This window comes from Manis javanica, chromosome 14 (genome assembly GCF_040802235.1).
Source record: "Manis javanica isolate MJ-LG chromosome 14, MJ_LKY, whole genome shotgun sequence".
NCBI lineage: Eukaryota > Metazoa > Chordata > Mammalia > Pholidota > Manidae > Manis > Manis javanica.
In genome coordinates, this window is record NC_133169.1 from 31,305,057 (window position 1) to 31,317,977 (window position 12,921).

Here is a 12,921-nt window from a genome sequence, read left to right on the forward strand (position 1 = left end):
ACAGCACTAGATTATGCTTTCTATCTTTATCTTGCATCTACCTACCACTTCAGCATTTTATTTAAAAAAAATAAGGGAGAAACGTGGGATTCACATATAAATCAAGTATAAAAATCAAATGAATAATCATATCTGACTTGATTATTTATAGTTCATGATGCGTGATCAAAACTGAAAGTTTCTGTGATATGACTGCCCTTGCACTGTTCACCGTGTAAGAACTTATTCACTGTGTAAGAACTTGTTCATTATGCTTCAGAAGATTGGAGACTGTTGAGATTTAGGCTTGGGGTTGATTAATGATTGTACATTGAGTTCCCTATACAGAAGTTTATTGTTGTTAACAACCATTTGATCAATAAATATGAGAGATGCCCTCTCAAAAAAAAAAATATGACCATGTGGACACATTGCTGGGGCCCCTCCCAAAGCCTTGCAAAGGGCAAATGTCCACCATTTTGGAGAAAGTTAAGTAAGCCAGCATGGAGCCATAAGATGAAATATTATACAGCCAGGAAAAATAATCTTTTTGAACTTAAGCGTAAGCTCATCATAATAAAAAGGTGGATCGAAGAAAGTTAGAAATTTAGATTAAATAAAAGCATCATATTCCTACTACCCAGAAGTTATGACTGTTAATACCTTAGACTATATCCTTCCAGATTTTGAAATATTTTGATGACAGTTTGAACTGTACATAAACATTGCAAAGTGAAAAAATCAGCACAGTTGTATCTATAATGATACAGAGTGGTAATGTATACACTGAAAAGTATTAAAGTGAAATATACCAAAGTGGTAACTGGGCTTATTTGCAGATTATAGGCATAGGGCATTTTTATTTTTTTAAGTCCTCTATTGTCTACAGCAGGCACACAGACTTTTATAGTCATAAGAAAATGAATCATTTTAGGAAGTAATTACAGTTATTTCAAAAGTAAGATGTGATTGTGAGGGTATGTAAAATCCAATAAACAGCTTATTTTATGTCCAATGATTATGTAGCCTTATGTTGCCTCAGGTTCACCCTCTCAAAAAACAAAAAAAATCTAACCAGAAAAAAAAAAATTGAGACATTGCCTAGAACAGTGCATTTGAGGACAATAAAGAGCTGTCTAAAATAATATAGAAATACATATATTTCAAATTTTACTCAAGAATATATTTGATATATTCCAGATATATATTGATCTATATATAGACTTTTAAAAAACCATATATTTATATACAAAAAATATTAACAATTAGAAAACAGCTTATAGCATAAAAATCACTTTTACAACAATTGTTTCAGAAGTCTTCACAATCATATGAGATAGTTATTTTTTAAAATTCTGCTTTGCTGAAAAACTGAATCTCAGAAAGATGAAGTGGTCTGTCCATTAACAATATGTCTATTAATGGTCCATTTATACCTTTGGATTTCAGTGTTCCTTCTTCAAGATAGTATCATTCCTTAATCTACCTCCTGCCCATTCTCCTATAATTCCAGATTATTTAGCAAATTAACATGACCCAATCTTATTTTAAATATGATGTTTATTATATATTAAATAACTATAAATGCATATAGAAAGTAATTTTGTCATTTCCTAAACTTGACTGATTTCTAGAAGACTGACATATTTGTGACAGGGTGACTTTTCTAGAATTACAATATTTCTGTTAAATTCTCCTTCTAGACATTGAAGTTACCACAAAGGAGCATAAGAATAAGCCAAGATTCAAAATTTGTGTAAAACATGTTAGGTAATGTCCAGCAATCGATTGATGTTTGTTGGTGATGAAAAGATCAGTGTATTGTAACTATATAGAAAAATATATCATGGATGGTTCAATTATGGCATTGGTACTTTAAAGTAAATTTAATTAAAAATGTTAATTAATTAGAAAAATCCTTGATAACAAAAGTAAAAAGTAGATGGATTGCTTGTCAGTTTGCCTGAATTTTAAAACCCAGCATTCTTCATCCTCCTTCAGTAGAGGTAACCAAGGATACATTAAACTAATTAGTATGTTGTGAACAAAGCTGTAAGTTTGAGTTTACTAATTTTCTACCAATCTTTTAACAGAATCCTGGTTTTCTTTGGAGGGAAGTCAGTGGTCACCTAAGCCTGGTGCATTTCTTCTTGTTGTAATGACACCCTCAGCTTCTCCTTTCCTAAGGGCTAACGTAAAAACTATGGATTCTTGAACTGCCACTACAAGTTTACAAGCAAGAGTGTCTAGTACACAGAAAAGGCAAAATCAAAGTAAATATCAGGTGAGCAAAGTGTTGGTCACCACTCATACATTTTAAACTTTTATTGAATAGATTACACCTCAAAAATTGAATGGATAATTGGAAATGCTGGCCTTTGAAGTTCAGAGAACAGGATTGGAATTGGATGCTCTAGGTCAGATATCTGTGGAAGATTAATACCCTGGAAAAGATCCCTACTGTATCCATGTCCTCAAACCCAGCAACGAAAGATGTGGGATGCTGTATGTCATTATGTACATTTTATGTAGCCTAACCCAGACCACTAAGATGCCATGTCTCAGACCTACCCAAGACAGTAGAGTTAAAGGGTACCAGTTCTAAACTCTGGCCAGAAAGAAATGTTTCACGATCTGCAGAGACAGAAAGCGTCCTGCAGAGGGCCATATTCCATATCATCAGTAAATGGGAGATGAAATACAGAGCTCTACTGTGGAAGCACAAGTTCATAATCATGCTCAGGGGTACAGGAATAAGGCCTCATTTCACAAGTCAACCTGAGAAGTGCGTACTCTGTCTCTGGACTTTCTCTAAACAGCCTCACTGCCCTTGAGGCTGGGTCGATGTTTTCATAGCCTTCTTCATTGGAACTCAGGGAGGGCCTCCGATAGGGGCCATGGTTAATGACTGTGTAGCACACATCTTCGGGACCACCATCACTCTCATTTTTCTGCCAAGAACAAGGAAAAAAGAAAGGAGGGATACAGGATCATTCATCAAATCTTAGCTCAGTACCCCACCACTCCTTCCTTCCTTCCTTCCTTGTTTATGATGATCTGACACCTCAGTAGCCAAAGGCCTTTCTCAAAGCCCTTATGTCTTAAGAGACCTCATTTTATCAATATGTTCTGTGCTCCAAGCTACTAGTCATTCTGCTTTTTTTAGCTTCAAATAGTAGAAGAGAAAAAGGACACTATTATCCCTCTGAATATCTAAAGAAAAGCAGTTGCATACTTGAGGTTAACCATATTCAAACACAATATATGCAATAATCAGACTTCAGTTAATCCAGTTACATAACAATAAATTTCCTTAAGATAAAGTACAATTAATGAAATTTAGACTTTAAATACACTTGCAGTTGCATAGACTGTGAAAGAAAAAACATCAAGATACTACATACTAATTAAAATCAGTAAAATGCTTGTGATACAGTATTAAAAGGAACAGATACTTTTTCATATGTTTATTGATTTCTACCATGTCTGTAAATATAAATGCTAATTCCTGGACACAAGGATTGGAAAGGAATGATGAAAGCTAAAAAGAATTGATGTTTTATTCTTGTTGATCACATTATAAATACTAATTTACCTGTTTTCATTTATTTTTATAATATTTTCAAAACTTAAAATATTAGACTTTACTAGAATTGGGACAACAAAAATTTACTAGTCATCTAAAACAGTTACAATAATTTTAATTTTTAAAAGTTATTTCAAGTTCTGCATTACCAAGAAAATTATTTTAAAAATTAAGAAATTAAAAGACCTCCAGCTACCCTTAAATAGTTATCTGTATTTTGACATTTATCAGACAAATGTAATGAATTTTTTATTACCTGATTAGAAGTGGGTGAATATTCTTTATCTGAAGGATAAAAAAGAAAAATAAAATAACCTAAGATTTTTTGGATTATCACAAATTGGGGAAAAAGACAAAAAGGATACAATGCAGTGGTGAAACTGCAAAGAGGCCAACTCTCTAAACATCTCATATTACTTCATGTTATTATGGCAGTACTCAAGGCCAAATGACAAGATCAGGAAAAATAATGCCCTGAGGCATCATCAATACTGTGTTTCTGTGTGAGTGATGTGCCCTAAATCTGTAAATATTTTGTAATTGGGTAGTAAAATTTTGTTCACAAATATGCTATGACAATAAAGCATGACAAGTATAAAGAAAGAATTATTATAGTTGCAAACATTCTAAAATAAATTCTCTAAAAATGTCATGAGAAAATCATATAATTTTTTATTGAAGTATAGTTGACATAATATATTAGTTTTTGGTGCACAACATCGTGATTTTGACATTTACATACATTACAAAATGCTCACCATGATAAGTAAGGTTACCATCTGTCAACAACACAAAGTTATTGCAATACTATTAACTACGTTCCCTATTCTGTATTTTTCACTCCATGACATATTTCATTACTGAAGGCTTGTAAATCTTGATCCTCCTCTTCACCTATTTTGCCTATCCCCTCTTCTCCTCTGTCTGACAAACACCAGATTGTTCTCTGTATTTATGAGTTTGTTTCTGCTTTTTTGTTTGTCCATTTATTTTCTTTTTTAGATTCTACATATAAGTGAAATCATTTATCTGCCTGGCTTATTTCAAATACCCCCTAGGTCCATCCATGTTGTTGCAAATAGCAAGATTTCATCCTTTTTATGGCTAATATTCCTTTGTGTATATGTATCCATTCATCAATTGATGGACACTTTGGTTGCTTCCGTATCATGGCCATTGCAAATAATGCTTCAATAAACAAAGGGGTGCATATAACTTTTCCAATTAGTGACTTTGTCTTCTGGTAAATCTCCAGAAGTGAAATTGCTGAATCATGTATTATTTCTATTTTTAATTTCTTGAGAAACCTTTATACTGCACTAATTTACAATCCTACCAACAATGCACAAGGGTCCCCTTTTCTCCACATCTTCACCAACACTTGTTATTTCTTCTCTTGTTGATAGTGGCCATTCTGATTGATATATGAGGGGATAGCTCAGTGTGGTTTTGATTTGTATTGCCCTGATGATTAGTGATGCTGAGAATCTTTTCATGTATCTATTGGCTGTATGTATTCCCAGAAAATATCTATCCAGTCCTCTGCTCATTTTTTAATTGGATTATTTGTTTTTTATGTGTTGAGTTATATGAGTCCAATATGTATTTTGGATATTAACCACTTTTAGGATATATCATTAGCCAATATGTTCTCCCATATAGGTTGCCTTTTTATTTGTTGTTGATTTTCTTTGTTGTGCTTTTTATTTGATATAGTCCCACTTGTTTATTTTTGCTTTGTTTTCATTGCCTGGGGAAACGTATCCAGAAATTACTAGGTTTGATATAAAGACTTTACTACCTGTTTTCTTTTATGAGTTTTATGTTTTCAGGTGTTATATTTAGAGTTTAACTCATTTAGTGTTTATTTTTGTGTATGGTGTAAGAAAGCAGTTGTTTCATTCTTTCGGATGAAGCTGTCCATTTAGGAAAATCATATAATTTTTATAGATGCACAATTATTTTAGAGAAAGTTACTGAAATAACAAGTAACTATTTCAAATTAAAAACAAATATACAGATTAAGGTTCATTACATCTATGAATACTGAAGCAAATTACATATGTGTTACAAATATGAAACTCCCTGCTAATATTTTTAATAAACAAGCTAGAATTAGAGAGGCCATAGAATACTAAATAAGGTAAAAAATTCCAATTATAAGAGGAAAATTGACCAATTCTGAAATCTAAAACTTAATAAGTTAAATAGTTATTCTTAGCAAAATCTTAGAATACATTAAATAAAGGGAACAGATTATGTAAAACAGTATGTTAATAATTTCTAGTAGCTCACCATTCTTCACAAATTAAAAGTCACCTTCAATGCACTAATTTCAAACATGGGATGCTACATATGTTCATATAATCACATATCTTTATAAGTGTAGTCATGTGTAATAATTAAACAAATACTTCCATTTTAATGTTTTATACTCATAAACTGAGGGAGTTATATAGCTTAATACTCAGTTATAGCATTGGAGACAACAGTTTGGAGAATCAAGTTTCAATATGAAGGCCTTGAAATAATCATAATATTAGATGAAGTGGTTGCCACCAATGGTATGAAGATGTTAAAATACTTAGAATAAGCATAATTAGTCTCAAATCAAAAACATGGAACATGCCAGGACTGTGCTCATGACCCACTGAATTGGTATACAGAGTCGCTGTGTTATTTGATGTTAGGGCATTGATTGGAAAAGAATATGAGTCCTAAAGTCAGAATGGGAGCATCTGAGAATTTCTGATGGCTGCCGTTACCCTGAGTCCCAACCTCCAAGTTTCCCATGTCAGAGGAAACACTCCTTCTGCTAATGAGGCTCTTTCTTGATTGAAAACTCTGGGGAAGTCATCTTGCATAGCCAACAACTGTGTCTTACCAATAACACACATTGTATTTTCAAGCTGAAAATAAAAATCAGACCCAAGAATGCCTGTGAAATGGGGGAGATTATATCAGAAAGGAATATTTACCCTACCAAAATTATCAAATCAAGCAAACAAGCAACACAAGAGTATGAATTTAGCAATGCGGTGTTGTCAGAGTACATTCTGTGAATCTTAGAATAGGGAAACATGTATATTTTATGGAATTGATGATTGAGTGGAATGTCTTGATATTGATGCACTTACCAGAGGGTCTGGGCTAATATTACAGTGCAGAGTTAGAGCACGTCTAGTCATTAATTAGAGCGGCTGTCTAGAAACTGATCTCAATAAGGGTCTCTATAAAGCAACATTGGTGTGTTAGTTTGTATTAGTCATCCATTGCTGCTGTAACATATCACCAGAAAGCTTAAAACAACACACATTTATTATCTTACACTTCTGAAAATCAGAAGTCCAAAATGAGCCTTAGTGGGCTAAAATCAAGGTGTTGACATGGCTGCTGGAGGCTCTTAGGGAAGACTCTATTACTTAGTATTTTCCAATGTTTACAGGCTCCCCTCATTCATAGGATCACAGCCTCATCCATCTTCAGTGACAGCAAAGTTAAAACAGCAAAATGGTTGTTAAAGGATTTGCCCTGCTGCATTATTGTGATAATGTCTCTTCCGTTTCTGTCTTCCGCTTTTGAATGACCTTTTTGTTTACATTTTGCTCACTCAGATAATCCAAGTTACTCTTCCCACCCAAGATCTTTGACTTAATCATGTCTACAAAGACCTCTTGTCATGTGGAAAGTAATGCAACAGATTCAAACTTGGATAACTTTTGGGTCCTGTATTCTGCTTATCACACATGTATTCCCTGTTATAAATAAAACAGGAACATATCTAAAGATTTAGAAGTATAAAAATATTAGTGACTGTATTAATGTAACCTGTACATCCATCCCCCAACACCCCATACAATGGCAAAGAAAACCTTTTCCCAAATCCATGTGATAATATACTGGAGAGTAACACATTGTTTTCTGAAATTCCAGTGTAACTTGCTATTTGGTAAATCTAGTAGCCCTGTTATGATCTGTAAGATATTAGTAGACTACAACGTCTTCTCAGTTCAACCCAATAATTGTGACTGAACTACAACAGTTGGTAACAGGAGTCGTTGAAAGCAGTAAACTACAAAAAGTATGAGAATCTGGTCTTATTACATCACCTGGTTTATTTTAGAGGCAAAGGGGATTACATCAGTATTAAAATACACAAGTGGTCGCACAACACATATGGCAATGTTAAAGTCACTCACAGCTTAGAATTTGCCTGTGGCCACATGATGGAAGAGACCAATAGATCATCATGGGAAGAATTAAGAATATAAAGACTGATCTATGATCCAGGGCACATAAACAGAGAACATGACGCAATCATGACTTTAAACTTGTGATTCCCGAGCTCCTCAAAGGATCAAGGAAATTGCTTTGAAACAATCTCCTTTGTACTTGGCCCACTAATCAGAGTAGAGGAAAATCTTTTATCTTGTGTCTATTTCACAATAGGTTGGAAGGGTCCCTTACACACATCTTGTGAATTTCACAACTTGAAAACAGGGTGAAATTGATATGTTGGCCAAATGGCAACATCATCACATGGATTTTCCAAAACTGCTCTGGTATCTTGGTCCAAATAGAAGGTAAACAGGCAAATAGCAGTATTTCCCTAAGAAAAGCAGGAAAATATTTATTTGAATATTGAAAAGATACAGAGGTGGTGATTTTGATCACCTCCCACATTTAATTTCCCTTTCTGACCTGTATAGATGACTGGGTCTTGGACATTGTCACAGATTTAATTAGATGGCAACTTCAATTGCATTTACTGATGTAAATGGCATCTATTTCCTTGACTACACTACTACAATGGCAGACATCTGACATAAGTCTGTTTTCACATAGAGACACCAGGACAGCTACACTGTGTATCTAAAGAATTTATCATATTTTTCTCTGTCAAAATCTGCTTTGCAGGAACTTTGAACATGCCTTATATGCACAGGACCTAACAATGTTTCTACCGCATGGAGAGCACGATGCTGCTAGGTCCTGATGAGCCAGGATTAGGAGGCAGCCTATGTTACTTTAGGGACATAGAATGCCTAAGGAAAACGAGGAGGACTGACTGCTCACCAGTGAAGTTTCTTGGCACTTAGTACTGTGAATTATTTCAGGATGACACCATCCAGGTAAACTTGTATCTTCTCCTCCTGTAAATGCAGCACAAAATCTGACGGGCCTCTTAGAATTTGAATAAGACATATACTTGTTGGAGTTGGGCCCAGAGAGAAATATAGACATTCATGTGATAGAGGTTTCATAAAATACAAAATTTGACTCCACAAAAATATTAATGAGATGAATAGACTCTAGCAAAACTTACATAATAGATGAAAAGTGTACATGCTTACACATACGCACACACAGAAACAATGTTAGGAATGAGCAAGAGGGCATCACCATAGATTCTGCAAACATTTAATATAGACAAGGACATGATGAACATTTTTAAGCTTAGCACTTTGAATTTGAATTGAAAAGGATAAATGTGATGAGAAATATAACTTATAAAGCTGACAAAATGAAGCAGAAAATAAGAATAGTCATAACTATAAAAGCATTTGCATCTGTATATGAAAAAGATAGTTCTTCACAATGAATGTCATCTCCTGTAGATGGATTCACCAGAAAATTCTACCAAAAATTAGAAAAAGAAAAAAGATCAATCACACATGTATTCTTCAAGAGAGGAGAAAAACTCCAAGGCTGGATGACTTGGGAGCACCAGCATTTTAGCTGTACCCAAGAAAGGACAAGGTCAGAAAACAGGTGGCTGTGGCTGAGGACCCAAACAGAACAGTGTGGGGTCAAAAAAATAAAGGAATAATATCAGGAGGGAGATTTTGAGCAACACTCATGAGTACTAGGGAAAGGGAATTGAGACTAAGATTGACAATTGTCCCTCACAGTCCATAGTAGTTACATTTGGGCAGAAACACTCGACCTTGAAAATGGCCCACAGTTAAAATATATTTTATGCCACAGTTTAGTATAACCATACACATATACATACGTACAAATAATTGTCTTATAACAATTTTATGTGCATTACACACCATGATGCTCTCAAAGTATGCCAATCTCTTTGTGGCCATGACATGTTTGGTGGAATAAATACATTTATTTTGTACCCCACAGGATATGCTCAGGGGAGCTGGAAGTGGCACTGGGAGTAAGCTATGGTGAGCTGAGAGGTTATTCAGGAATGCTAATTCCAAATAGTGAGGCTGACCAATTCTTTCCAGAGGCTTGGCTATAAGTTGAGAAGACAGTTGAAGCAACAGTGATAAGAAAAAGTGAGTTTCCTTCAGGGATGCCTGCCCTCAGGGACTGAATATTGCTATTCATAATTGTCCATTTTGAAATAATTACTACACTAAGACACTATGTCAAACAGAGCAAATGACTGAGAAAAAAATACATGTAACACTGGCTAATATTCAAAACAATATGTTGAACATAAATTAATTAAAATCAGTAGCATTTTGGTTAATTGCTTCCCATAGAAGTTTATGAAATATTGCTCAAAATAAATGCTATAGAGATATTACTGTAATACCAAGAATTAGGAAATCAGTTTTGTGAGACAAAAATGGGAAAGACTAAGACATCCCTTTAAGGATTCTGGCTGTATTTCCTCCAGTCTTGTCTAACATGGTATCAGAACATCAGCTAATTTGGATGTTTGTATTTACAACTTCCCCAGCATTAAAAATACTATGAAGCAAGACTTACTTTTCTTATCTTGATCTTGATTTTCTTTCTCAAATGTAGTCATTTCCTGCCTATAAAGGAAAGAGATAATAACATGAGACTCTCCATTTCTCTGACCCTGAAAATGCACTTAGATTTATTTCATTGCTTTCAAGCTAAGATCACTCCTAGATTTACAAATCAAAGGTTAAGTAAAATTGAAAGCCTGCTAATTCTAGCTTTTTCAGAAAAAAACAGAAAATATCATTAACAACAACTGAAATTTTCTAGAAGAGTAGAATTTAAATGTTCTCATGAAGAATGTAAATGTTTGAGGTGATGGATATACTAATTAACACAACAATGGGAAGAATCCTTTCTCAAAGTATACATAGATAAAGGCATCAAATACTTAACATATCTTAAAATTGTATTTGTCAATTAAACCTCAATAAAAATGTTTTAAAAAAACATAGCAGAAAAAAATATAGAAGCAGAGTGAAAAATGAAGGCTAAAACTCTGTATTTTATGAAATTTAAGGGATTACTAGATTATGAGACTATATTGCCCCATGTATGAAGAATTTATGTGCAATTGAGTGAAATTTGGAGCAATTCAAAGAAAAAGATTGAAAGTCAATTTATTCTTTTGCTGTTCTTGCTGAGAGAGTATATATATTTAAAGGTAAATGACAAGGTCCTAGTGATAAGGAAAAATTTACAAGGACAGCAGTCCAGTCCAGGTGGCCCCCTTCCGCTGCTCTTCTGAGCAAAGGCAACAGAAGCTCCCTCAGCAACCTTCCCCTTCACTCCCCGCTCTGCCAGGCACTCACTCCCTAAGCTCACTCCCTGAACTCACTCCCCCTTGCTTGCTCATTTGCTGTGCATGTAGAAATGTTGCAGATACAGAAGCAGAAAGATATAAATTGCTCCCCTTGCCTTTGTTTGGGGCTCAGACCTTGGGAGATTACTCCCCTCTGAGCCCGCCAGTGTGAAATAAACCTCAACACTCCAAGACCACTGAGTGCCACTTGGTTCTCCCATCAGTGGTCCAGTCCAGGTTTTTCCAGTATTTTCCATAACATTTAGTTCCCTGACTGGGAAACCCAACTCACTGGCCCATTGTTGCCACCGGTTTGGGGCAATAGCAGGGCGGTGATGGCACAGGAGATCCCAGCAGAGAAGGTGCACACGGCCTTATCTTTCCACAGTCTCGCGCCCAGGCGCCCTGGGCCGGCCTCGCTCCACTGTTCCCGCTGCACTCAAGGAGACTTGGCAGGTGAGGACCTGGTTCTGACGTCGAATCCGGAAAGGCCCCACAGCCTCTGAGCCAGCCAGTCCCACCCGTTGGGGTGGAAGGGGAGCCTGATCATCTCTTGGAGACTTCCTAGAAGTCTCACAGGTAGACAGTTCCAGGGGGGAATGTTTAAACTCTGGTCTGAGTGTGTGAGTGAGTGTGCAGGGCAGCTGAAGCCATTCAGTCTGCACTGTATCTGTGACTCCATGGCCTGTGCTACAGATCCTGCGTGGGTCCTCATCTGCATTCGCGGTCTACCGCCACAACATATCAGTGATTCAGCTTCGGCTGACCTGGCCCAGGACTTATACGGGTGCACCTTAGGATCACGAAAGCCTCTGCAAGGAGCAAAATGGACAGATATCTGACGGGTCTCCTCTCTAGAAGAGGCACCCCTCCCCTGTCTGTTGTCGTGGCACCGTTACATGGACACGTCAGGGGTCAGGGCACAGCAAACCCAGAGTTCTCAACATGATCAAAAATTTCAGGAAGGGATTTTCAAAAGACTATGGATTAAAATTAACTCCCAGCAGGTTAAAAACCCTGTGTGAATCTTAATAGCCCACCTTTAGTACAGGATGGCCTCCAGAAGGGGCCCTAGATATCCCAACAGTCCGCCAGGTCTGGCGGGTCATTCACAGGAGATCCAGGTCATCCCAACCAGTTCCCATACACTGACTCCCGCTTAGGAGTTGCCCAGTCCCTCCCCCTTGGGTGCGGTTTGCTTGGCACAGGCAGGGACAGGGTAGGGTCTTAGTCGCCTCAACAAAGCAGCCCTCAAAGAATCAACAGAAGCCTGAGCCTCTGCAAATTCTTGCTGGTGATCCAGAGGAAGAGCCAGTATTGCCCCCACCTTATGCGCCCCTAAGGCCATCAGCACCCAGCCCGCCGGTCCCGCTAACTCCAGAACCAGTGAACCCACTCTCCCCCAGACCAGCAGCCAGACTGCACTCACAGCCAGGAGCAGTCGCCCTTCAGAAGCTGGTGCAAGAGATGCAGGAGCCTGAAAGGCGTAATAAGTATGGGACCATCCAGCCCAGCCAGTCCATGTTTTACTATCAACCCTTCTCCACAACTGACACCTGTCAGAAAAGCCACAAGTCCTGGTTGATCTCATGGAATCCCTCTTGTGAATCCATCAGCCGACCTAAAAAAAAACTGTCAACAGTTTCTCTGCACCCTGTTCACAATGGAAGAGAGGAGGCAGCCAGGGTCCTTGGTCAGGGTGCATGGGCTGAAATTGCTGTCCCCGAGGAGCACCCCAAGTGGGACTTCACCACCCCTGAGGGACAGCACCAGATCCACCCATATCAGGATGCCCTCCTCCAGGGGATCAAAGCAGGGTCCAAAAAGCCTATGAACA

The 12,921-nt window shown here is 36.9% G+C and overlaps 1 protein-coding gene across 2 annotated transcripts in view; it reads right to left on the reverse strand.

Moving 5' to 3' along the window:
• Positions 1 to 1,257: 1,257 nt before the first annotated feature.
• Positions 1,258 to 12,921, reverse strand: part of GCSAML (germinal center associated signaling and motility like) — a 43,625-nt gene continuing 31,961 nt past the window's right edge. For both annotated transcript variants that reach the window (XM_017673966.3, XM_073221256.1), the window contains exons 2-4: positions 10,304 to 10,353; positions 3,822 to 3,850; positions 1,258 to 2,930 (exon numbers count right to left, since the gene is read on the reverse strand). In XM_017673966.3, coding sequence (XP_017529455.2) covers positions 2,688 to 2,930; positions 3,822 to 3,850; positions 10,304 to 10,353 — 322 coding nt within the window. In that variant the 3' untranslated portion in view covers positions 1,258 to 2,687. The remainder of the gene's footprint in view (positions 2,931 to 3,821; positions 3,851 to 10,303; positions 10,354 to 12,921) is intronic.